Source organism: Leptonotus elevatus, chromosome 8 (genome assembly GCF_054856555.1).
Source record: "Leptonotus elevatus isolate MCC_2025b chromosome 8, RoL_Lele_1.0, whole genome shotgun sequence".
Classification (NCBI taxonomy): Eukaryota; Metazoa; Chordata; class Actinopteri; order Syngnathiformes; family Syngnathidae; genus Leptonotus; species Leptonotus elevatus.
In genome coordinates this window covers 12,091,025-12,116,852 of record NC_141246.1, presented here as the reverse complement: position 1 = coordinate 12,116,852, position 25,828 = coordinate 12,091,025, and the positions used below count along the sequence as shown (strand labels likewise).

The window sequence follows — 25,828 nt, the reverse complement described above, 5'->3', positions numbered from 1 at the left end:
CTGGTATTGAAATATCAATTCAAGCCTCATAATTCCAAAAAAGTTGGATCATTTTAGCCAAACTGAAATGGCAATGTATTTATCTAGTTGTTGTTGGTAATAATTTACTCCAACCGGCAGACAAACATTGCCCTCATTCCCGTAATCCTGTAGAATTGTAAAGTGTTTTTAAACGGTGAGCCATGTTTATGGGACAGAGCCTCCTGTGAGTCTCACATGCTGATCATCTTGAAGTGCATTTCCGCTGTCATTGGAAAGTTTTACCTGAGGTCAACAGGAAGTGTTGGTATGTATCAGGTTCTCAAACGGTCACAATCGAACATGTGTGAGTTATTGAAATGAAATTTACCTTACAGAATGGTTCAAAACCTTCATTTTAGCTTCTATAAACACGGAATGATAAAAGCAATAAATGCTATGGCCACTGCTCAACAATTAGAGAAAAGAGTGAGAATGAGCTATTGTAGGATGACATTGCACAAAATACATCATCTCGAAACCAGATCAGTGAAATTATGTCCAAATTAAGTTCTCAGGAGACATTGAAATCTACTTCTATTTTCACATGAAATAAGGAAATAGCAAGAACGTATCTTCCGTTTTTTTTTTTTTTTTAAACCTCAAGCTTTTTGTTGTTGTCATTGAGCCAATATTAAGTGTGAATGCACCACGATTGCAAAGGTTGCGCCATACTTCCTGTTGCGGCGTGACTGATGACTGTGAGCTGACGCGTCTCAGCTTGCCCAGTTTGCGTCAGACCTCACTTGCCATGACTATTGTCATGTACAGGTAATTACAATGACAGCATTTTTTGAGCTTACAGGAAACTTTTACTTTTTTTTCTGTCACACAGCCACAACCGTCAGTAATCACATGTCGTATCATGTCATCAGATTCCTATTGTCACATTTGAGTGTACTTTCTAGTACGTGTGCAATCATGTGGACAATATTCATTTACAAATTAAAATCACAAAATCAGCCTCATCGTATTATTTGATGTATGATAATCTAATAATTCACTTTATTGCAAATATTTGACGATCTGAATTTCAATGATTTCCCCCATAACTCTTCAGCTCTTATAACAGGTGAAAAGTAAAAAAAGAAAAAGAAAGAAAAAAGTGTCATTACTCACCAACATAAAGCAGGATTTACATATTGGAAAGCATTAGAGTTCAGTCAGATTCAAGTTAACCTAATAAATGCCATTTATTGAAGTGTACTTTTGTGACTTTTCAAAAAAACATAATATATTGTTGTCTCTAATGACATATCATTCCATTCTATCCTGTTGGAATGGATTACATTTTAACCCAAATTTAAGGTCCCTTTTAGTAAAACATCAAAGGTTTTCTTACTGGCGAGGAATCAAAATTCTAAGCAAAATTTTAAACAGGAAATAATTGAAATAATAGGTTTGACAAAATATCAATATTGCAGTTTGATCAACTGCAACGAGAACTGACAATAAATCGGTATCAAGTAACTATAGGGGGGACAACATATTTGGTATGATAGAACCTATCTTTGAATTGTCTGAATTATATTGTTATAATGAACTATATTCATCATGAAACCTCAACAGCATTTAAAAAAATATATATTTTAACCTTCTTGACTGTCATACTAGAGCAAAACTAAGTCAACCACTGCTAATAAAATAGAGTGTATTTTTTTCTTTACTTGTGTGTTCTTTCTATTCTTAAACCCCTAGCTGTGGTTAGTTGCTTTATTTTTTTTTATTTTTTAGAACACCCCCCGCGGTAATAATGCTGTCAAAAACCAAAGTAAAAGCTAAACACCGTTACCAGTAATCTTTTCATGCTCAATGAAATGAGTGACTTTTAAAGTTTTCTTTGTTTTTTTTTGTTAAATTCTGAATAGTTAACTGACCTAAGAAGTGTTCATTTTAAGAGGTTTAACGGAATATGGCACTTGCACAATAAAGGAATCTCCCTTATAATTCCTCCATCCATCCGTTTTCTCTAGCAGTTGTCGTCATTAGAGTTGCGGGGGAGCTGGAGCCTATCCCAGCTGACTTTTTACAAGAGGCGACGTGCATCCTGGCCTGCTGGCCAGTCAAAAGTAAAAAAATTAAATAAAATCATAGTGATATATTTTTTCATTATTTGATTCAATTTTGTGAATATTAATCTAGCTGAATTTCAAAATATAATAAAGAACTCCTAATAGTTCTTTGACACTGTCAGTCAAAACCGAGAGCCAGATTTGTCTTTTATTGGTTTCATTAGATTGTGCAGACGAAAATGATGCTGTGGCTGGTGAATGAATAGAATCAATTATTACAGTCACATGTTAGGGTGTTTTTGTGAAGACAGTATAATACTGAATTTGTTGCCTGCATCATGTTCTAAAGATAAAAGGACCATAGTAAAATAAATAAAAATAAAAGTAGAGTGCAGGTAAACTGATTAATTGTTAACTGGTTATTTGGGTATATAAGGATTGCTGTTGTTTTTGTTGACAAGCAAGCAAATGGAGACGTGACCCTCTATTCGTCTTTGTAGCATATTTATGTGAGTGTACTCTGTATCTTTTAGTAAGAATATTTGTTATAATGGCTGACTTTACCTGATGACCACTCGCCTTCACATATCAAGCACACCTTTAATGATATGTCACCTGTGAATCACGATTAGTTGATCACTTTATATCAGACCTGAGGCATCAAAATGAAAAAGCTATAAAACATGCCAAAGATTCCAATCACATGCAAGTGGATTACAAAATTTAAACATTGCGTTTCCCAAACGATAGTTTTTTTATCTGTGACAAATACTTATCCATGTGTGTGCCTCATACATTTAACCTGCCAATCAAATTACCTTACTTGCTGTGCTGTAAATTCCCACTTGACTCCCAGTTTGCGCAACATCTGCATGTGAGGTGACTCATGTGAGTCTCTATAAAAGGAGGAACTCTCCTCTTCAGCACTACATTGGCACAGCAGAGCTCAAAGCGACTCAAAAGTAGAGCAAAGAAAGGACGACAAGTCAACAAACTGCATTTAATTTCTTCAGCAAGATTTTTGAACGGCAACTTTTTCATTTTTAAGTCTGAGCTATTGTACGATCTGAGAACGACAAAATGATGAGCAAAGTGATCCTCGGCGCTTTGGTGGTCCTGTTGGCTGCTGTGGCCTTCAGTGAAGGTAAGCTGACTTTATTGTTGTATCATGCAGCTGTGAAATTGCTGGTAGCACATATTTACATTTGCATACTGGTCATGGAGGAGAATCTTAAACTGTTTTCATTTAACCGCATTCTCCACTGTCTCCTTGCAGGAATGGTTCTGAGAAGTTTGGGAGTCGAGTTGCACTGCCGTTGCATCCAGACGGAGAGCAGGCCCATCGGCCGCCACATCGAGAAGGTGGAGCTGATTCCCGCCAACTCTCACTGCCAGCAGCTTGAGATCATGTAAGAACTTTTTCCCAGTTCAAAGAGGAAACAACCTTGCTGGGAGCGTCCATCCAAATGTGCTTGTTCTGAAGACACTTCTGTTTCTTGCTTGCAGCGCTACACTTAAAAAGACTGGCAAGGAGGTGTGCCTTGACCCCGAGGCTCACTGGGTGAAGAGAGTCATTGAGAGGATCCTTAATAAGTAAGTTGAAGTTTGTTCAACTACTTTGACCATGAATTTTCATATCATTACATCTGTATAATCTGATGAGCGGCAATATTACGAGAAGGATCAAAAATGCATTCTCTGCAAAGAGGCAATGGTCGTAAAGTGCATTTTTAGTATGTGTAACTCATTAAATTTTACATGTGTACCTAATAAACTGTCCAGTCAGTGTAAACTGAATCAAAAAGTTAAAAAAGGATATCCTTCTTTTTTTTCCAGCAGCAGGAAACGCTGAAGAGCCGTGCAAAGGGGGACGAATGCTCCACTCGCTGGTTTTCCCAAAACTTGGCACAAGAACCAAAAAGTGTTCATCTGATCAAAGATCACCTTGTTTAAAAACAGAAGATAATTGCTTACTTGAGCAACTGTTGACGCTATCAACAGGCAAATAATGTTTGTATCAAACATGCTATTTATTTCCAACTACGCATGTGTGTGGACACTCACAATCTGTTTGTAGCCTTTTCACTTAAGATGAGCTGCTTTGACTGTTACTATTATTATTATTATTATTATTATTATTGCTTTAACTTATGCTTAATATATTTAATGTATTTATGAGTTTAAGTGTTTTATATATTTGAATACAAGTTTTGTATCTTTTCCCTGTTGATGAATAAAAAAAAAGAACTAAGTTAAAATTTGTTATTTCTCGTTTTTCCACATTAATGAGTTGACTTGAATTCATCCGATAACATTCACTGTTGACCAATTTTAAAACTCGTGACAAAAAAATAATGATGTCATCAAAAGTGTTTTCTCCCAAATATTGTCACTTTCTTCCACCCATCAACACTGCATGGCTGTAAGATGCTGTTGCTGATGAGTTCGCGCTGGTATTATGCAGACAGGGTTGTTGTCAATTGTAAACTGCTAAATAAAGTAGCAGCAATTTTGAATTGATCATTATCATCTTCTAGCATTTTCATTTAATTTCCATTCACTATTATTGCTTCATATTTAGCATTGATTTGATGTTTATCCTCATGAGTGTTATAACCCTCAATTTAATTTCTGTCTTTGTCATGCATGTGTCAGTCGTCATATACAAATGCTGAGTAAGTGCATTTTATAATCTATTGCATACCAGTTAATAACATCACCATCACTAAATAATTGTCCACATTTTATTCCAAGTAATCTAGATCCCTCTCACATACTGGGACTCGTTTGCATTTTATCCTAGGTTTTGAATTATATACTGTGATGTATTAACACATGGTCAGGTCATCAACGCTTTAAAGGCAAGGGAACAAAATTGAAACTTAAACTTTCGTCATAATGAACACCAGTCGGCTCACTTTAAGGCAGTACTGTATAACACACCCATTTCTCCTTATCAATCAATAAAGTAAGGTAATAAAAATAACAGAACATTCATAATTAAAAAAGATAAAAGAAGTGTATCGTTTGTAGAATTTGAATGATGACAGTAGCGTGCACATCCTGTGTGGAGTTTGCATGCTCTCTATGTGCTCGATTGGGTTTTCTCCGGGTATAATTTTCTCCCACATTCCAAAATACTTGGATGTTAGGTTGACCGAAGACTCTGAATTGTCCATAGTTGAGTTAGTGTGAATGTTTGTTTCTCTATATGTATCCTGCAACTGGCTGGCAACCAGTTCAGGATGAACCCTGCTTCTCATCCAGCTCACCTGTGACTCTATAATAAGAACAAGCGGTACTGAAAATGGACAGATGGATGGAAGTAATATATGTATAAGTTTTAAATGTTAGTATAATAAAATAATACAACAAGCATTTCTGGGTTTAAAATTATGAAAATAAATGTGCAGATCAATGATAGCATTTTTCAGCATTCACACGCAATCCGAGTTGGAAATGAAATCATATTTCTCCTTCTTTTTATTTGTGTTATTAACAGAGGTGTGGTGCAATGGGGTGACGCGGTTACGATTCCAAGGGCCAACGAGTGACAGGCCCCGAATCCTTGACGGCCCCCCTGAATGTTACTGTTCTGTCTCTGCGTGCCCTGTGATAAAGTGACATCCAGTTCGGCACTCTGAACTCGCTCACAACAAGTCCAGGATGTAGTCCACCTGAAGTCAGCTGGAATAGACTCCAGGTCCAGTGAAACCCTGAACAGAGTAAGCTATTATAATAGTTCGTTACGATTCAAATACAAGTATGACTATTCACAAATTCACCCATTTGCCTTTCTGAACCACCCTAAAATGCCACAAGAGGGCACCAAAAACCTGTCAAATTGGAAGTGAGTACATTGGTGTCTCGAGGAACATGTGTTGCATGTTGAACGTGTAGGTTGCTTTAAATTCATGTGTCTATAATTCAATTCAATTTATTTCATTAATTTGTAAAACAAAAAAGACAATATAAAGCAATATTGATCAATTTGATACTTTTACATGTGAGGGTATTTTTGTGAAGGTACTACTGAATTTGTTGCCGGCGTCATGTTCCAAAGAGAGTAGAACGATGGTAACAAAAGCTTGAGAAAGTTGCAGGGGACTCTAATAACGCCGGTTAAAAAGTCTTTGAAGGTAAACAGATTCATTGTTAATAGTATTATTTGTATCAAAGGACTGTTGTTTTTGTTAACAATCCAGCAAATGGAGACGTGACCCTCTATTCGTCTTTGTAGCATATTTATGTGAGTGCACTCCGTATCTCTTAGTAAGAATATTTGTTATAATGGCTGACTTTACCTGATGACCACTCGCCTTCTCATATCAAGCACACGTTTAATGATATGTCACCTGTGAATCACGATTAGTTGATCACTTGATATCAGACCTGAGGCATCAAAATGAAAAAGCTGTAAAACATGCCAAAGATTCCAATCACATGCATGTGGATTACAAAATTTTTGGTCATTGTGTTTTCCAAACGATCCATGTATGTGCCTCACATATTTAACCTGAGGCTGTCAGTGAAATTACCTTACTTGCTCTGCATGTTGTAAATTCCCACTCAACTGCCAACAATCCCAGTTTGCGCAACACCTGCATGTGAGGTGACTCATGTGAGTCTCTATAAAAGGAGGAACTCTCCTCTTCAGCACTTCATTCGCACAGCAGAGCTCAAAGCGAAAAGGAGAGCAAAGAAAGGACGACAAGTCAACAAACTGCATTTAATTTCTTTGGCAAGATTTTTGAACGGCAACTATTTCATTTTTAAGTCTGAGCTATTGTACGATCTGAGAACGACAAAATGATGAGCAAAGTGATCCTCGGCGCTTTGGTGGTCCTGTTGGCTGCTGTGGCCTTCAGTGAAGGTAAGCTGACTTTATTGTTGTATCATGCAGCTGTGAAATTGCTGGTAGCACATATTTACATTTGCATACTGGTCACGGATGAGAATCTTAAACTGTTTTCATTTAACCGCATTCTCCACTGTCTCCTTGCAGGAATGGTTCTGAGAAGTTTGGGAGTCGAGTTGCACTGCCGTTGCATCCAGACGGAGAGCAGGCCCATCGGCCGCCACATCGAGAAGGTGGAGCTGATTCCCGCCAACTCTCACTGCCAGCAGCTTGAGATCATGTAAGAACTTTTTCCCAGTTCAAAGAGGAAACAACCTTGCTGGGAGCGTCCATCCAAATGTGCTTGTTCTGAAGACACTTCTGTTTCTTGCTTGCAGTGCTACACTTAAAAAGACTGGCAAGGAGGTGTGCCTTGACCCCGAGGCTCACTGGGTGAAGAGAGTCATTGAGAGGATCCTTAATAAGTAAGTTGAAGTTTGTTCAACTACTTTGACCATGAATTTTCATATCATTACATCTGTATAATCTGATGAGCGGCAATATTACGAGAAGGATCAAAAATGCATTCTCTGCAAAGAGGCAAGGGTCGTAAAGTGCATTTTTAGTATTTGTAACTCATTACATTTTACATGTGTACCTAATAAACTGTCCAGTCAGTGTAAACTGAATCAAAAAGTTAAAAAAGGATATCCTTCTTTTTTTTTCCAGCAGCAGGAGACGCTGAAGAGCCGTGCAAAGGGGGACGAATGCTCCACCTGCTGGTTTTCCCAAAACTTGGCACAAGAACCAAAAAGTGTTAATCTGATCAAAGATCACCTTGTTTAAAAACAGAAGAGAACTGCTTACTTGAGCAACTGTTGACGCTATCAACAGGCAAATAATGTTTGTATCAAACATGCTATTTATTTCCAAGTACGCAGGTGTGTGGACACACACAATCTGTGTTAAGATGAGCTGCTTTGGACTGTTACTATTATTATTATTTATTATTTATGCCTAACATATTTAATGTATTTATGAGTTTGTTTTGTATCTATTTGAATATAATGTTTGTATTTCCCCCCCCTGTTGATGAATAAAAAAATAACTAAGTTAAAATCTGTTATTTCTCGTTTTTCAATGTTATTGAGTTCCGCTTAATTAATTTGAAAATATGATAAGATGTAAAATTAGACCTGAATCCACCTGATAACATTCATTGTTGACCGCAACATGAGGGACATTTGGGATTGTAAAAGATAGTATTCCTCATAACAAAAAATAATGATGTCATCTTTTATTGAAAGTGAAGAGAAATCCCAAGCTTTTACACAAAAAATAATGTCCCTTTCTTGTTTCTCACTGACTCATCGACACTGCATGGCTTTAAGATGATGATGATGCTGTGGTCAGTGTGAATGTTTGTTTCTCTATATGTATCCTGCAACTGGCTGGCAACCAGTTCAGGATGAACCCTGCTTCTCATCCAGCTCACCTGTGACTCTATAATAAGAACAAGCGGTACTGAAAATGGACGGATGGATGGAAGTAATGTATGCATATGTTTTAAATGTTAGTATAATAAACAAAATAATAATATCTACCTCAACCATTTCTGGGGTTGAAATGATGAATTAGAATTTCAGATCAATGATAGCATTTTTCAGCATTCACATGCAATTTGAGCGGGATCTTAAATAATATTTTTCTTTCTTTTTATTTGTTTTATATAGACTCCAGGTCCAGTGCAACCCTGAACAGGGTAAGCTGTTATAATAGATAGTTACGAGTACAACTATTGTAGTCACTATTGACAAATTCACCCATTTCTCTCCTTCCGAACCACCCTAAAATGCCACAAGATGGCACCAGAGACCTGTTTAATGGCAAATGAGCACATTGGTAGAGGCGCTTATGTTGAAGTGATACAGTTGACTGAGAGACGAGGAAGGAACTAAATTAGTCTTAGTCGTTAGCGGAAGATGTTACAGGAGAGTATTTGCCACATATGCTTCATGCGCTGCCCCTCCCCTTTTTTTTTTCTCCAAATGAGAGACTCTTATTTTTAAGTGTAATGTAAAATTGGTTTGAAATCACGTTAAACTGCTTCGCATAATGACGAACTCCTATAGTTAGCTTACTGTCAGACATAACTGGCTGTTTTTATTCCTTTGAGAGCCAGACATTACTTTTATTTGTTTCATTACACTGTGCAGACAAAAATGATGCTGTGGCTGGTGAATGCACAAATGATTACAAATACATTTGATACAGTTACATGTGATTGTATTTTTGTGAAGGCAATATACTGAATTTGATGCCAAAGAAAGGCGATGGCAAGAAAATCCTGGGAAATTTGCAGGGGGCTCAAATAATACTGGTTAAAAAGTCTTTGAAGGTAACCAGATTAAATGTTAAATAGTAATATTTGTATAAAAGGACTGTTGTTTTTGTTGACAAGCAAGCAAATGGAGACATGACCCTCTATTTGTTTTCGTAGTACATTCATGTGAAATGTACTGCGCATCTTTCAGTAAGAATATTTTGTTATAATGGCTGACTTTACCTGATGACCACTCGCCTTCTCATATCAAGCACACTTTTAATGAAATTCCACCTGTTATTAGTTGATCACTTTCTATCAGTTCTGGGCCTGAGCAACAACAAAATGAATAAACATGCCAAAGATTCCAATCAAAATTTGAGTCGTTGTGTTTTCCAAATGTCCTTTTTTAGTGTGACAAATATTAATGACCTTACTTGCTCTGCATGTTGTAAATTCCCATTCGACTGCCAGCAATCCCAGTTTTGCGCAACATCTGCATGTGACTCACTTTAAAAGGAGGAACGCTCCTCTTCAGCACTACATTCACAGAGCAGATCTCAAAGCGACTGATAGCAGTGGAGAAAAGGAAGGACGACAAGTCAACAAACCACATTTCACTTTTAAGCAAGATTTTTGAACAACAACTTCTTCATTATATAGATTGAGCCATTTTTCAGTCTGAAAACGACAAAATGATGAGGAAAAGGATTCTCAGCACTTTGGTGGTCCTGCTGACTTTTGTGGCCATCAGTGAATGTAAGCTTATGTTGTTGTTGTATCATGCAGGTGTGGAATTATTGTAATTGCATACAATTAGATTTGTCACTGCATGCTTACTTGTCATGGATGAGAATCGGAACTGTTTCATTCTCCCCTGTTTCCTTGCAGGTATGGCTCTGCAAAGTTTGGGAGTGGAGTTGCACTGCCGTTGTCCCAAGACGGAGAAGAGACCCATTGTCAACCACATCGACAAAATGGAGCTGATTCCCGCCAACTCTCACTGCAAGGAAACCGAGATCATGTAAGAACTTTTCCCCAGCTCTGACGCTAATCTGATCTCTCAAAGAGGAAACAACCTTATTTTGGGCGTCCATCCGAATGTGCTTGTTCTGAAGGCACCCCTGTTTTTCGCTTGCAGCGCTACACTTAAAAAGACTGGCAAGGAGGTGTGCCTTGACCCCGAGGCTCACTGGGTGAAGAGAATCATTGAGAAGATCCTTAATAAGTAAGTTGAAGTCTGTTAAATGACTTTGACCATGAATATTCAATTCATACAATAACTTGCATAATCGGATGAGATCCAATATAAGAAGTGTATCAAAAATGTTGTCTTTACAAAGAGACAATGGTGACAATGTGCATTTTTAAAGATAATACTAAAAGACACACTTGAAAGTCATTGGATTGTGCATGTGTACCAAATAAACTGTCCAGTCAGTATATACTGAATCAAAAAGTTAAAAAAGGATATCCTTCTCTTTTTCCCACAGCAAAAAACTCTGAATAGCCGTGCAAAGGGGGACGATTGCTCCACTCGCTGGTTTTACAAAAACTTGGTTAAGTATCAGTTCATCAGATCAAGGACTCAGCTTGTTTAAAAACTGATAATTGCTTACTTGAGCAACTGTTTAATATATCAACAGACAAATAATATTTGTATGTATCAAACATGTTCATTATTTTCAGGTACGCATGTCTCAGAGTCTGTGTTGCAGCCATTTCACTTTATCTTAACTGCTTTGAAATGTTCCTATTATAGGGTATTATTGCTTTAACATATGCTTAATACTGTATATTTAATGTATTTATGAAGTTTTTATCTATCTGAATGCAATTTTTGTTTTTTTTCCCTACAATCTGTTGATGAATAATAAAAAAAAACTAAGTTAAAATGTTATTTCTTATTTTTCATGTTATTGATTTCTGCGTAGTGCAATCATTTTGTGTGTGTGTACAATTAGCACTTCACATTGCACTTCACAGTGAATCCATGCAGTTCTTGTCTTCAATGTATGAATGGATAAATGCAAAATCTATTTTACCTTAGGACAAAAAATAATTTTAATCTTTTATTGAAAGCGTTTTCTCCCAAGCATGCATAATATAAATAATGTCACTTTCTTCCTTTTGACTGATTCATCAAGACGGCATGGCTGTAATACGGTCATAACGCTGGTGTTTCTGGTCACGTTGCTATTATTAGTCAAATATTCACAAATTTACCCATTTCCAACAATAGATGTGCTTTTTCTGAAAAACCCTAAAATGCCACAAGATGGCACCAAAGCTCTGTCTAACTGGAAATGTGTACATTGGTTTTTAAGAGGTATGTTGAAGTGATACATCTTGACGAAGAGAGAAGCTTAGTATTTTTTGGCAGAAACTAAATTAGCCAGTAGCGGTAAATGTTACGAGAGAGTTCTCACTGTATGTACATCATGCTCTTTTCTCTTCTTTTCTTTTCTTTTCTTTTCTTTCTTTCTTTCTCTCTTTCTTTCTTTCTTTCTTTCTTTCTTTCTTTCTTTCTTTCTTTCTTTCTTTCTTTCTTTCTTTCTTTCTTTCTTTCTTTCTTTCTTTCTTTCTTTCTTTTCTTTTCCTTTCTTTCTTTCTATCTTTCTTTAATTAATAATAAGAGCATTTACTTTTAAACGTAATGTCAAATTTGTTTGAAATCATATTAAACTGCTTTGGGGTCAGAATTTGTGGTAGGCCTAAAGTTGGCTTTTTTTTTGTTGTTGCACCAATTACTCACTTTTTATCACTATTTGCAGCAGGGCTCTGTCTATAACGCCTGTAAATGTATACAATAGTTGGAGCATATGTCATGATGCTATGGTGTTTTGAACGATTATAGCAGTTATTACAGCTCTGATTTCATCCCTATTCCCGATGTTGCGTATATAGTCACTAGGGAGCGTAGTTGTAAAGTACAGTAGGGTGGCTGTTACTATAATAAATTGTGCTCTGCTTTAGCCCTCACAACGTTTATTTGTGGCATTTCAGCGCTGCAACAGCATCTTTCAGTATTTATAATGAATTTGATCAAATCAATTTTTTATGACCTAGATAAACATGCATGCTGCATGTAATTCACAGGCGTCTGGGCTGTAAATATTATTTGTGTGTTGCCAGAGCGCTGCGACCAAGGGGGCGGGACTGAGCGCACAGTCGGGGGTTGGTGCGCTAGTGCGGTGCTGTGGTGCGCGCAAAGAGACCAGCCTCGCAGCACACACACCACACACACACACCGGGCCGTCACCGAAATGCACTAAAAAATGCTGCGTTCGAGACAAGACGACAAATAACACCACCGCGGCTACTCATATAACCGGAAGTGCACTCGACCCTAAGTGGAGCGCTTTTATTTTTTATTTTTTTTGCTGCAACCAACCATCCTCCTCACTCCTCCTCCTCCTGTTCCTCCTCCTCCTCCTCCTCCTCTTCTTCATCATCAAACCTCCTGCAGATGAGCGCCGTGTGTGCATGAAAGACTCACTGGCTGTTTCGACGACAAAACCGGACGATTGCGTGTGGTGGGTTTGACAGAGGGAGAGAGAGAGAGAACACACCCCTGGGCGCCACTTCCACCATGGCGTTAACGATCTGCACGAGATTTACCGACGAATATCAGCTGTTTGAGGAGCTGGGGAAGTAAGCAATAACGATTATTATTATCATCATCATCATCATCCCCATTGCCATCACGTTACGTCATTGCTGTATTAAAATGACAGCATGTTACGTAATAGGCCGCCTTCGTTTAAGGACACAGATTCCTAACCACCCTCCTTCTCCAAAGCGCGTGCGTGAATGGTTGTGCACGTGCGCATGGAACATGAGGGACATGATTGTGTGCGTGCGCGTGTGTGTGGCGGGGGCCGAGGGAGTGCGTTGCCATGTTTAATGCAGGGATGTTCAGTCGCATCCCATTCCTCTTAATCTCGCATTTTATTACAAGCCCCGTTTACATCGTTGGCTTAAACGTGTGACGTCACAAGCTCATCATGTACAGTGGTCAGTGTTTGCACTGTGACATTCCTGTGTAGGATGGTCAGATTTGGTGTCGCTCATTTGAAATGACAGCAATATACACTGGTAATACCTAACCCATTATTATTTTGTGCAAACCCTTCAGTCTGGTCATTCACTGGTTAACCTGCTCAGCACCAAGTGTGTGCAAAGGGAGATGGAACAATGCCCCTCCACTACCACCAACCCCTCCAAGCTAAAGTCTGAAAGCATATAGTTCTTATGAAAACAAAGTTCAATCAGCTCCAAAAGATCATGTGTGTATCTGACATGAATATTGCTGCTCTATACACTTATAAGATCTTTCAACACACCTGATCCCCATCCTGCACTACCCTCACTCTCCTCACTTCCATTCTGTAGACATTCTTGAATATATATATAACACTCGGGATACTTATTCAGAGAGGATAACAGAGAATCCTCAGTTTGAAAAAAATGGAATTCCGTTCCTACAATGATAATGTTTAGAATGTACATATAGTCTAGTGATTCCCATGAATGTACCTTGAGAGATCATCAGGTGTGCTGTGGAATGTTATCCAATTCTACTTAATTGATCCGAAATTTCTATCACTGGAAGCAATAGTGACAGGCTAAGGTTAATGGTAAACTTTTTGTGAAATTTTTGTTTATATGATTTGTGAATCAATTTGTAAATGAATTTCCCCACGGGGACCAATAAACCAATCAGATCAGAATCTGATCAAAGGATTCGCCCTGCTTGGTCATCATTGGCTGCAGACGATCATGTTGCCTGGCCTATCTGTGCTTCAGGGAATTTAGTGTGCTCAGTAGTCGACTTTTCACTGTTGTGATGGTACATCCCATACATACCATTATGTCAAGCAAAAAAAAAAAAAAAAAAAAAAAGTGGTCGGATGAATATGTGCAATACGAATTCACACGTGTCACGTGGTGTTCCACAGGGTTCAATTCTGGAGCCTCTGCTGTTTTCATTTTATCTGCTGCCACTGGGTTCCATCTTAAGAAAACAGCGATGGCTGTTTTAATGTGCTCTATAAATATAGAGTTGAGTGATGGGAGTCAAGTCAGCGTCCTAACTGCACGAGTTGCAAATTCCAAGTTGAGCAATTCTAGTCCAGCACAACTAGCTTTCTAGCAAAACTAAAGGGCCGCTGCATGGGGATGGGGTATTCAAAAACACAACACTTTTTGAATTCAAGATAAAGACAGCCGGGTTCAATCCTGTACCTATGTCTTCAATTTAAAAGAAACAAAAATCAATAAAGAAGGGTTCGGATAATGCACATAGGAAACAAGTAGGGTTCAGTAACTCCAACAAGGTTAACAACTACTGGTCTAACATGAACCTATGCTAACATAGTAGTGATGTCATAATTGTTGTAAATACATGCATGGAAAACCCTTCCAGGCCATGAATGTAAAACAATAAAATATTATCCCCAGTTCATTATTGCATTTGTTGTCAGCAGTGGTGAGGAGCTGCTAGAGGTTTTGATTCAGCAGTATGTTTATAAGGATGGACATAATAATTGATGAGATGAACGTTGAGAATTCAGTTGATAGTGTGTAACTGGTTAATTATTAATCACGTGTTGAAGCAATGGAGACAAAATGGAGTGCACTACTTGGCTGTCAGCAGCAGAGGTGCTTGTGATTCAGACTCATTCTGCTCAATATGAAAGTGGCATTGAAAGAGGAGTTTAGAACACTGTGATGAGATTCTCCTGTCTCTTTCGGACGTGACTTAATTGATTCATTGATGATTATTGTTCCTTGGGGAAAATGTAGTCAGATGCCTATCATTATTATCATGCGATTATCCATAAAGTCAGAACTTCTGATACAGATCTTGGATTTTGTAGGTGTAGCAACACAACTTGAATATGACACGCACTTCTCTTAAAATAATGCCAAGCAATAATTTCCAGCCATTTTGGAGCATTTTACACATGGGGATGGCATCATAAACGCTCATAGACGTATCTTAACCTCTCATCGTATGCCTTTGTCTCGGTAGCTTTCCCCTCATTTGACTTCCCAAAAACAAACCATTTTGCTGTCAAGCCAGGCTCAGTCGCGCACAGATGCACTTGACACTGCACTTCACAGGGAATCCATGGGTAGACAAGTACAGGCGTTATGTAACACGTTACGCTTTCAACATTTCTTCACCAAATCCCTTATAAAATGGAGGTAAGCTTTACTGGCAAGCTGCTCACTTTTTTTTCAGAATGCAAAAGCTCCGTTTCCCCCCATTCAACTGTTGTTTGAGCGTATTTCGCCACATAATGAAGTTGTACAAGCAGAAGCTTTCACGTGAGCCATACGCTATTAGAAGCCCTTCAATCACCCTCATCCCGATGACACAGTATCTCTATGACGTGGTCAAAGGTTAGAACAAGTCTTGAGTTGCGCAGGAGGAAAAGATCGGATTGGAAAAGGGAAAGTGCACAGACCGAGACGGAGGATGAATAGCAAAATGCTTTTTTTTGTGCGTAGAGCTGCGAGGAGCTGAGGCAGGCAGTCCTGTCCAAGGCGGCATTTAGAGATGCAGCTCCCTCAAATATAGCTGACCTACTTTTTTTTTGGAGGTCTTCACACATCTGCCCCAATCAGCACGACAGCTCACACTCGTCGCAATCATGTACTAACCAACCTTTGTCTGGTCTAATGGTCTAATTTTACGCCCGCCGGGACGGCTTGTGCCTGAAACGAAGCGAGCCGCGCAGCGCCTGCAAAGCACACCTTTGCGTTGCTGAAAAGCGACTGTAAATGATTTATTTTTAACTCAGCCGACTCGGAGGTGACTCCCTTGTGGCGGCTGAGGGCTGCTTCATAAAGTTTGACAGGCGGACTAAATATGGCTTAACCTAAAACGACAGCTAACTACCCATCTCTCCTGCTGCCGTTGAAGCTTGAATTCTCATTTTTTCCCGACTTTTTTGCTACTGTCCATTTATGCTATAATATTAGCACTGTCATGAGTCATGCATTGTCAGAATTTTAGCACGATAGAAGAAGAGAGAAGCTAGTAAAAATATTTTTGCAAAGATAATGAGTAGGGTTGTAAAAATTAGTGCGTTAATTTTGACATGTCAACGTCCAAATTTAGCGGTAATAAATCTATTAATAATGCATATATTTGTGGAGACTGGGGTCAAGTTGTGTTTTAGAATTTTTAAAATGTGCAGAATATCATCATCATGTTAAAGATTAGATAGCTGTTAATATGAAAAGAAAAATGTCTTATATACGTCAAATATGCCATCTAGTGGCAGAAAAACAATAACACAAATCAATATCACACTCGTTTTTTTTACAGTACTGTACATATTTATGCTTTTAACTCAATTTGAAGAATTATTATGAAATTCCTGTATGAATAACTAAAAGATGAACCTATTAGTTTTATTAGAACCTCTATTGGTTTATTGTTATTATTATTTATTAGTTAACAAGAGTATGAAAGCTTAGAAAATAATGTTTATTGTACATTTTATTGTACATTTAAAACAGATGTAAAATTTGTGATTAATCGAGAGTTAACTATTGAAGTCATGCGATGAATTACTATTACAAATTTCAATCGCCTGACACCTCTACTAATGATAAATGATTGTTGTGGTTTTTGTGCTTTTCATTGTGTCATAATTAAGTGCGTTTCTTATCCGTTTATTTGTTGTCCGATACAATCATTCTGTTACCAAAGATGAAAGCTACGGATTACAGTATGCCATTGCATTGTGCCGACTAACATGCCCCCTGTTTATCACATGCTTTGAACATAAACAATGTCATATTTTTCTCTCTTTTTCTTCCTTTCTTGTTGTACCTTGTTCACAAAACAGACGCTTCCATGACCCATTGTTCACACTTTTTTGTCCAGGGGAGCCTTTTCTGTGGTCAGAAGGTGCGTGAAGATCTCCTCTGGTCAAGAGTATGCTGCCAAAATCATCAACACCAAGAAGCTCTCTGCCAGAGGTAGGCTAGCGACACAAACAAACATGCGCAGTGGCACTCGAGCAGGAGAACACGTCCCATGTGCAGCCGAGTTACGCGTGCATGAAGTGTGAATATTGCAGCCCCTGGATGATGGCGCTTCCGGCTCTCAGCGAGAGCGAGTGTGTGTTTGTGGGAAGGAGGAGACACAGAATCGCCGTGATTTTCACTTGATCATGTTTTTTTTATATGACTTGCGCGCAGAAAAGGGCAGTATATTACTTGTGTGCGCGTGTGTGTGAGTGTGCATGTGTTCTGAATCGATTCGGAGCGCTGGCTGGTCTTGGCGTCCCAGGAGCAGATCTCTCGCAAAGCCGACCCAGTTCCTTCAGAGCCGTCACTGTAATTGTAGCCACTGGCCTGGTTGCCTGCAGACTTAGGCATACATACACATGCATATGTATCTCTCATATAGTACAGTACAGTACATACACACGAGGGATGTGAATCTCTCCGATAAAAGACGATTCAATATGTATCTCAATGCATGGGGTGCGATAAGGTTCGATTCAGTGGGATTACGATTCGATTCGATATGGTACGGCGCTGTTCAAAAGGGTATGATGCAATGAGTTTGTTTGCCATTTCGTAATATCAGTGAATTTAAGTACTTGTAGATTACTGTAAATGTGGCATTTCCTTCAAAGGTACTGTATATCTATCCAACAAAAAGACAATTCTATATGAATCTTGATATATTCTAATGTGGAAAGATTGAGGCTGTCTATCTATCTATCTATCTATCTATCTATCTATCTATCTATCTATCTATCTATCTATCTATCTATCTATCTATCTATCTATCTATCTATCTATCTATCTATCTATCCAATATTAATTTATTAATTTTAATTTTAATTTAAAAAAATTAATAATTAATCAAATGTATGAACAATACCGTACAAAGGGTCTGTGTACGTGCAAGTGCTTTTACCGTTTTTCTCCATGGTTTGGCACATTTCTTGAAACTGAAATGACATTTTCAAAACTGCAAGCTCATTTGGCCAAACAGACTTACATTTGTTCAGTTCATTAGCAAAAGCACATATCTATCCCAAAACTGGTCACACATGCTTCACTCCAAGTTCCTTTCCCAAGCAAAGAAAATCCTTCTCAATTGCTTTGGCTCATCTGCATTCACTTTTGCTAATGGAGCATCTGCAAAAATTCATATCTCTCCCAAAACAGCTTACCTCTGTGTCAAAATCAAATTTCCATGTCATACAAGTAGTCAATGCACCCACAATGCATCGTCCCTTTGGCATTGTGTGAGCACTACAAGTCAAAATCATTAGATGGGGGGAGGGGGGGGGTACTTTTACAAGAGCAGTTTTTAAAGTTTGCGGTTTGACATACTCCACTCACAGCCAAGGAAAGTGCAACACTTTTTATTCACACAAAGTTACTTACACATTACAGTAGAGAACAACAAATGAAAGTGTAAGCCCAATTCTGTATATTTATAAAAAACTAAAAACTAATAACTATAATGATATCTAGCGTACAGCATAAATGAAAAAACAACTACGGTAAGACAGTAAATTATTTAGAGTAAATTTGACTATTTAGAGTGGGACCAAATAGACTCAGTTTTAGAGTAATATTCACACTGGGAAGAGTGAAAAATAAATAAATAAAAGTCACTCAAGGGTTGGGGAACGACCTCACAACCTTGAGCTTAGGAGACAGCCGATCAACTCCCTGAGCCACAGAGCTCCTGCCGTGTGCTAGTATATCACTCGTGTCAGCTGGAATCTTCATAACTCAGAGACCAAAAACATCTTGGAGCTAAGAAAGCAGTAGAAATGGCATAGCTCAGGTTCCTCAACCCTTCAGTGACTTTTATTTATTTATTTTTCACTTCTTTATTTTACACTCTTCCAAGTGTAACTATTATTCTAAAACTGAGTCTATTTGGTCCAACTCAAAATAGAGTCAAATTTACTTTACAGAATTTACTGTGCAGTCACTGTCGTCGCCTTCCCCCTCTTGACCATCCATACGCTGTTCTCTGTTTGGCCAAAGGTTTTCATCCACGTCGCAGGAGAAAAAACGGCGTGAATGTCTCAACCATCCTCTACACTGATCCCCTGTGATATGCTGGACTAAGTTTGACAATTGAACAGATGATTTTGCATATTGTGACTTACACACTGAAATCCTGCTGACATGCTTTAGAGAGGACAGCCATTAGACTGAAAAACAACTAATCCAGTTTGATCAGAAAGATCTATTCATTAGGAAAATGTGCTAAACGTGGGCACATGGTGCTAACTGTAGGCTGAATGTACACAACCATTTGCACAGATCCACTGAGGAAATTGAGATACGTACTAAGCCATTGGCAATTTGATGAAAGCAATGAGGAATGCCATTCAGTTGGCACCAATTGTAAGGTGATTTTGGGGGATTTGTCCACGGTGTTTTGAAAATGTCATCTCAGTTTCAAGAAATGTGCCAAACCTATGGAGGAAAAACTGCAAGAGGCGGGGCGGCGCCTCAAGAGTTGTCATGCGACATTTGGCGAGTCTGGCCGTGAGCTGTGGCCGACAGCTTGCGAGTGTGCTGATTACCTTTCCGGTTTGTGTTTTGCTTTTCTCCCGGCATTCCATAAATGGCTGAAAATTGCATCTGCCACTGAAGCTCTCTTTCCCACAAGCGAGAGCTTTGCAGTGCGTTTGAGCTTTACAGTGCGTTTATATACAGTGAAGGGATATGGACTGAACCCTGCAACGACCAGAGAGAATCCTGGAATAGTTGACGGCACCCCTAAAAGGGATTTGAAATTCCTCGTAGATGCCACAATATAGCAGAAAAGCTGTTCAAACGGAGCTTTTAGCATACATATAAACTAATGTTACATGCTCTAATCATTAGCTTGATTGCTTAACACGATCAAACCAACTTCACATTAATGCTATTATCTAGATTAATAATCTAAATAACTCTTTAAATTGACATCACACACGACTTTAGCACTTTAGACAAACAGTACTCAACTTTTTTTGTCCTTGCACACAATAATAAGGAATACATGAAAATTGTAAATGACCATGTTAGTATGTTATTATGTCTTTGACCTCAGCACTTTTTTTTTTCAGCGAACAATTGTGGATAGATTCCTAATTCAGCGAATATGCGAATGAATGACTGCCAAACCACAAATATGTGGGGGTTCACTCCACTGTAAAAACTCATCCAATCCCTTCAAAAAAGTAATACAGCATTGATGCCAACAATGAACTTGAGGTTTTTTTTTTAGTTACGTGCCATCACTTTGTGTTGCAAGCCTTGATAGGCTCCTCCTCCTTATCGCAGTCCCGATGTCCAGTGATTACTCGTTCTCTCTTACTATGTTTTTATACAATACAATTTTCTTTATTAAAAAGTGGGCCTGGAGCATATTATTGGAGTTTTATTTCATTTCGACTGACAGTATTGATTTCACATAAGAGTAAATTGAGCTATGAGCTTGGTCTCAGAACAAATCCAACGCGTAAGTCAAGGTGTAACAGTGTGTATTTTCATTACCTCTACAATATTGGAAATCGTTTTTTATATATCAACCTGATTTTAAAGCACAGGTCTGCATGAATTTAGCTTGACTTCTTCTTTTTTAAACTGCCAAATTGTTGAGGCAGAATCAAATGCTGCAAGCCACAATTAATCTCCATAGAATTATGAATGATCTATTTACAGTATTGACTCATCAACTCTTATTATAGATCTGTTTGCCTAAGGACCGTCTACTTTGTTGACATCATCAGATTTTTGATCTACATTTTTGTATGTGCTGTAAAGTCAAAAGCAGCATGTCAGATCCAGATCTGATGCAGACTGCGCATTTCCCACAGTTTCCCTTTTAACAGGAAAAATCATTTTTCAATTCCTCGACCATCAAATTTGTGCTTCTTGTCCCTTTTATAAGGTTCCTGCCTTTCTCCCTGCCATTTGCATATTTCTTCCAAGACTAACATGTCACCATCTATTCCTGTCTTCATCCCCTTGTCACGCCATGTTTCAAACGTCCCCGCCGACTCCGCCTCTTTCTTTCCGCAACAATTTGCTCTTTCGCTCGCTCATGTGATCCCGGAGTGCGCCGTTGGTAATAGACACCTTTGCAGCAGGATCACTGATCCTCCACATGCATGCTGGGAAAGATTTAAAAATAACTGCAAAGGGATACCTCGCCGCATATGCATTCAGCTCACACGCACATACGGACACTATAGCTCTTTTTCCCCCCCTCCATTTTGTGTGTACATAGCTGGCATGCTGGCGTGTCAGATATGGTCTTACCCTCTTTCCGCGATAAGCCCTAGAGTTGCGTTGCCGATTCCCTTCTCTCTGGCAGGATCACGGCTGCCCACCCCCACCTACCCTGACCCATTACCTCAGTGTGTTTATGTGTGTGTGTGTTCTATTCCTCGAGTATTTCAGTGCGTGTGTAAATATAAAGAATTGAAAGGGGTTTAGTGTGGGATTGGTTGTAGGAAATGCAGCAATAATGCAGTGTACAGTGTGTGTGTTGTGTTTCTGGTTTTGCATGCACATCTGCAACCCTGATTATGTAGCATTCTGTTAAAAGTCAATGCATAAGAGAGCAAAGGCTACGAAGCACAAGGAGAGAAAGTGAGCGGCGTTCAACGAGCGCGCGCGTGCGCCATATTTCTCACAGCATATCTGCGCTCTCCTCTTATGCATGCATCAGTGTCACCGCGACCCTGTCTGCCAGCCTTTGTCACGTCGTATTTGCTCGTGAGGGGTTGTTTGCAGTGCCTCATCTGTTTATGTATTTGTTTATATGCATACGAGTGTCCTTGTTTGTGTGTCTGGCTTCACTTCCTGGCTATGTGACCCTCTCAACTTGTCTCAGCTGTTTGTCCAGGCAATAAAGAAGACGTCTCACATTTGCCTTACTTAAGTGTAAATGTTGCAAAGCATTGTGGGGCAGACACCGATAATGAAAAGGCCGCAATTTCAAAGAGGGAGATATTGTATGACGTCAAAACTATGGAGGACCAAAACTGGTATTAACTCATTCACTGCCATTGACGGCTATAGACGTCAAAAATGAATTTGAACTATTCGTTTTACTTTTTTTTTCTTCCACTTTTGTTAACAAGAGTATGACAACCTAGAAAAAAATGTATTGTGCATTTAGAACAGATATAAAATGTGAGATTAATCTTGAGTTAACTAGTGAAGTCATGTGATTAATTACAATTAAAATTTTTAATCGCCTAATGCCCCTAATTAAAAAAAGAAAAGATTATAAAAAATTAGTACTTATAAAAATAAATAAATAATCGATTAATCATAAATTTTATATCTGTTATAAATGCACAGTAAAAAAAAAAATAGGTTTTCATACTCTTGTTAACAAAAGGTGAAAAAATGTGAAACTAATATAGCTAAAATGAATTTTTGACGTCTATAGCCGCCAATGGTAGTGAATGAGTTAAAAATAAATGAATGACACTTAAATAAATAAAAGTGAAAATAAAATGTATAAAATATAAAAAATATCATTGAAAAATTAAATAAAAAAAACATAAACAAATATATATATGCTTTTATTTCCATTTATATATTTTTATGTAATTTTTTTATAATATTTTTTATATGCATTTTTATTTTCACTTGCATTTATTTAGTTTTGGCAGTTGTGGTCCTCCATACAGAACAAACCATTGTGATTGTTATAAAAATGTTCCTCATTCATAGTAAATAATTCTTCTGTCAACCAATATTATTTTATTTGAACGATGTTCAGTAGTATTCATATCACTTAAAGATTGGTCCTCCTTCTACTCCTCTGTGTTATCGTCTGTTGTCCTCTGCCACTGCGACTGTGCCTCTGAAATGAAAAAGGAAGGAAGAGGAAGAGAAGAGACAGAAGGGTTGGCTGGGGGAGAGAAAATAGGGAGAGATCGGGGGCTCAAATGACTCACTGGGTACAAGCTAAAAATATATGTTGATTTTTCTCATCTCTCTCTCTCTCTCTCTCTCTCTCTCTCTCTCTCTCTCTCTCTCTCTCTCTCTCTCTCTCTCTCTCTCTCTCTCTCTCTCTCTCTCTCTCTCTCTCTCTCTCTCTCTCGTTCACACACGCGCGCATGCACACACACAAACAGTGATTTTATCTTTCGAAATAAGCCAGGTTGATTTGATTTCTTCCATTCAATGCTTGCTTGTCCGGCCAGATGGATCTAAGTGTGCAACTGTGAGATTCAATCACAAACTGAGAGTAGAGCATCGCTCTTTGTGCATTTTTGCACATGGCTCATTTAAATAATTTCTAGAACCTTAAGTGGTTCACCATGTAACAAAGGTGCAATCCCTAGTTTGTTAATATCGGCTTTAGTAGGGTCCAAAACTCCTCAGATATATAGGCAGTATTCAGACAAATGATATATTAATATAATAAATATTTATTCTTTAGACATGGGACGAGACACAAGATTGAGTTCACGAGACGAGACAAGATTTTTGCAAAATTTTTAATATATATATGACTAAACAAAACAAGCTAGCTAGCCCCACAAATAAAATTTGAATAGAAATATATATTTTTTGGACAAAATTAATATATATATAATTTATTTTGCTTGTACAAAAACTACATACCTGTTGCTAAAAGGGTAACTTTCTTACATAGTTACCTGATAGCTGCTCCCATGGGTTCTTCACTGTCTTGTGGATGATATAAACTTCTGTCTTTAAATGTATTTCAAAATAAAAGTCTTTAATAGGTTATTTTCTTCAGGTCACACCACATGATAATTCATAAAAAGGGCATCATCGGACTGTCACTGATCTTTTAAATAATTTGTAGTACTGAAGCGGTTCACTGTGTAACATGTTGTGTTTAGTAGTGACAAAAACTCCTTAAACCACAAGTGAACATAGTACTTAACTCATTCACTGCCATTGACGGTTATAGACGTCAAAAAATCATTGTAACTATTTCTATTAGTTACAATTTTTTTTTTTACTTTTGTTAACAAAAAACTAAAAAATGTACATTTAGAACAGATATTCAATTTGTGATTAATCGTGAGTTAACTATTGAAATAATGCGATTAATTACTAGTAAAAATTTGAGTCGCTTGACGCCCCAAATTTTTTTTGATAATCATCTCGTCAGGCAATACATTTTTTTAATTGTAATTAATCACATGGCTTCACTAGTTAACTCACAATTAATCACAAATTCTATATCTGTTCTAAATGTACAATTTAAAAAAAATCTAGGTTTTCATACTCTTGTTAACAAAAGTGGAAAAAAACTAGAAATAGTTCAAATGAATTTTGGACGTTTATAGCCGTCAATGGCAGTGAATGAGTTAATAAAGGAGCTGATATAGAGTACAACAAAAACAACTAAAAAGAAGAGCTCAAATGACAAAGATTAGAGGACACAGGAATGCCATTACATTGTCTAAAGGTAAATGTGTTAATGGTAAGATGTTACCATAACATCACATGGCGTAGTAACCATGTTACCATGCATAGTTATGCGCATATCCCGTGCATACTTAAGCATGTGATTTATTGGCATGACCACTGGTATTTACTATTTACTGCCGCGTTCTTAGAATCACATCACATGTCACACCCGTAGGAGGAGCTTTAAAACAAAGTGGGTCTTCTTTACCTGTGCTTTAACTCTGGATTTGAATACAGATAGACTGATGGATCTTAAAGGGAAAACAACATTGAACCTTTGCCCGAATCAATCACACAATTCGTATTCCTCTGTCTCACGTGGCTGCATAGTTTTAAAATCTCCAGTCACTCTATGAGTGTGGCGGCATTCACAAACAGTCCAGAGTGATCAAGTATTAATAGACGACGGACACAGATATGACGACGCATCCAATAGCACTGTCACCTCGCTGAGAGTGAGTCTCGTAGAAGGCAAACGATGGATGGATGGTCGATTTTGATGTCAATAGAAGCTTGTTAGGGAAATTGACATGAGACAAAAAATGGCTACACCTGCGCAATCCGTTGAGACCCAGATCATATTTTGTGGTTGATATTCAGCACTTGCGTTATATCTCATGAGATTTGAAAGGTCTACCTTATGTTGTTGCTGGTGAGTGTCTGAACATTGTGTTGGTTTTCCCTGTGAAAATGTCTCTCGTGTTGGAATTATAATGTGTTTAACTCTTTCACTGCCATCAATTCATTTGAACTATTTCTTTCAGTTTAACGGGGTTTTTTTCTACTTTTGTTAACAAGATGAAGAAAACCTAGATTTTTTTTATTGTACATTTAGAACAGATATAAGATTTGTGATTACTCGTGAGTTAACTAGTGAAGTCATGTGATTAATTACAATAAAAAAAAATTATTGCCTGATGCCCCTAATTTTTAATCATCTTTTATTCTTTAAAAAAAGATTAAAGAAAAGATGATTAAAAATTAGGGGTGTAATTTATCGCATAACTTCGCTAGTTAACTCACGATTAATCACAAATTGTATATCTGTTCGAAATGTACAATATTTTTTTCCTAGGTTTTCATACTCTTGTTAACAAAAGTGAAAAAAAAAAGTGAAACGAATAGTTCAAATTAATTTTTGACGTCTATAGCCGTCAATGGCAGTGGAAT

At 37.9% G+C, this 25,828-nt stretch overlaps 4 protein-coding genes across 18 annotated transcripts in view; all 4 read left to right on the top strand.

The window, feature by feature from the left end:
• The first annotated feature begins 2,948 nt into the window (after positions 1-2,948).
• LOC147169770 (interleukin-8-like) lies at positions 2,949-4,285 on the top strand. 3 transcript variants are annotated; one of them, XM_086082381.1, is made up of 4 exons: positions 2,949-3,174; positions 3,307-3,439; positions 3,537-3,623; positions 3,870-4,285. In XM_086082381.1, the coding sequence occupies exons 1-4, from the start codon at positions 3,111-3,113 to the stop codon at positions 3,880-3,882; spliced, it is 297 nt and encodes a 98-aa protein (XP_085938507.1). In that variant the 5' UTR covers positions 2,949-3,110; the 3' UTR covers positions 3,883-4,285. The 3 variants fall into 3 exon arrangements, with proteins under 3 accessions (XP_085938507.1, XP_085938506.1, XP_085938508.1); XM_086082380.1 differs by having other exon boundaries at positions 3,867-4,284; XM_086082382.1 differs by lacking the exon at positions 3,870-4,285 and having other exon boundaries at positions 3,537-3,860.
• A 2,423-nt stretch (positions 4,286-6,708) lies between these two features.
• Positions 6,709-7,964, top strand: LOC147169769 (interleukin-8-like). Of its 3 annotated transcripts, none has more exons than XM_086082385.1 (4): positions 6,709-6,903; positions 7,036-7,168; positions 7,266-7,352; positions 7,600-7,964. In XM_086082385.1, the coding sequence occupies exons 1-4, from the start codon at positions 6,840-6,842 to the stop codon at positions 7,610-7,612; spliced, it is 297 nt and encodes a 98-aa protein (XP_085938511.1). In that variant the 5' UTR covers positions 6,709-6,839; the 3' UTR covers positions 7,613-7,964. The 3 variants fall into 3 exon arrangements, with proteins under 3 accessions (XP_085938511.1, XP_085938510.1, XP_085938512.1); XM_086082384.1 differs by having other exon boundaries at positions 7,597-7,964; XM_086082386.1 differs by lacking the exon at positions 7,600-7,964 and having other exon boundaries at positions 7,266-7,356.
• A 1,784-nt stretch (positions 7,965-9,748) lies between these two features.
• LOC147169768 (C-X-C motif chemokine 2-like) lies at positions 9,749-11,062 on the top strand. Of its 2 annotated transcripts, XM_086082429.1 has the most exons (4): positions 9,749-9,949; positions 10,082-10,214; positions 10,332-10,418; positions 10,684-11,062. In XM_086082429.1, the coding sequence occupies exons 1-4, from the start codon at positions 9,886-9,888 to the stop codon at positions 10,694-10,696; spliced, it is 297 nt and encodes a 98-aa protein (XP_085938555.1). In that variant the 5' UTR covers positions 9,749-9,885; the 3' UTR covers positions 10,697-11,062. The 2 variants fall into 2 exon arrangements, with proteins under 2 accessions (XP_085938555.1, XP_085938556.1); XM_086082430.1 differs by lacking the exon at positions 10,684-11,062 and having other exon boundaries at positions 10,332-10,422.
• Positions 11,063-12,384: 1,322 nt separating this feature from the next.
• The window catches only part of camk2d2 (calcium/calmodulin-dependent protein kinase (CaM kinase) II delta 2), a 48,349-nt gene continuing 34,905 nt past the window's right edge, over positions 12,385-25,828 (top strand). For 6 of the 10 annotated variants that reach the window (XM_086081831.1, XM_086081829.1, XM_086081824.1 and 3 more), the window contains exons 1-2: positions 12,385-12,844; positions 17,097-17,191. In XM_086081831.1, coding sequence (XP_085937957.1) covers positions 12,783-12,844; positions 17,097-17,191 — 157 coding nt within the window. In that variant the 5' untranslated portion in view covers positions 12,385-12,782. The remainder of the gene's footprint in view (positions 12,845-17,096; positions 17,192-25,828) is intronic. The other 4 variants (XM_086081827.1, XM_086081833.1, XM_086081834.1 and 1 more) reach the window with 1 other exon arrangement.

Coding starts and splice junctions, on each gene's coding strand:
- LOC147169770 (XM_086082380.1), top strand. CDS start 3,111: ATGATGAGCAAAGTGATCCTCGGCGCTTTGGTGGTCCTGTTGGCTGCT. Junction 3,175..3,306: donor TGCTGTGGCCTTCAGTGAAG/GTAAGCTGACTT, acceptor GTCTCCTTGCAG/GAATGGTTCTGAGAAGTTTG. Junction 3,440..3,536: donor TGCCAGCAGCTTGAGATCAT/GTAAGAACTTTT, acceptor TCTTGCTTGCAG/CGCTACACTTAAAAAGACTG.
- LOC147169769 (XM_086082384.1), top strand. CDS start 6,840: ATGATGAGCAAAGTGATCCTCGGCGCTTTGGTGGTCCTGTTGGCTGCT. Junction 6,904..7,035: donor TGCTGTGGCCTTCAGTGAAG/GTAAGCTGACTT, acceptor GTCTCCTTGCAG/GAATGGTTCTGAGAAGTTTG. Junction 7,169..7,265: donor TGCCAGCAGCTTGAGATCAT/GTAAGAACTTTT, acceptor TCTTGCTTGCAG/TGCTACACTTAAAAAGACTG.
- LOC147169768 (XM_086082429.1), top strand. CDS start 9,886: ATGATGAGGAAAAGGATTCTCAGCACTTTGGTGGTCCTGCTGACTTTT. Junction 9,950..10,081: donor TTTTGTGGCCATCAGTGAAT/GTAAGCTTATGT, acceptor GTTTCCTTGCAG/GTATGGCTCTGCAAAGTTTG. Junction 10,215..10,331: donor TGCAAGGAAACCGAGATCAT/GTAAGAACTTTT, acceptor TTTCGCTTGCAG/CGCTACACTTAAAAAGACTG.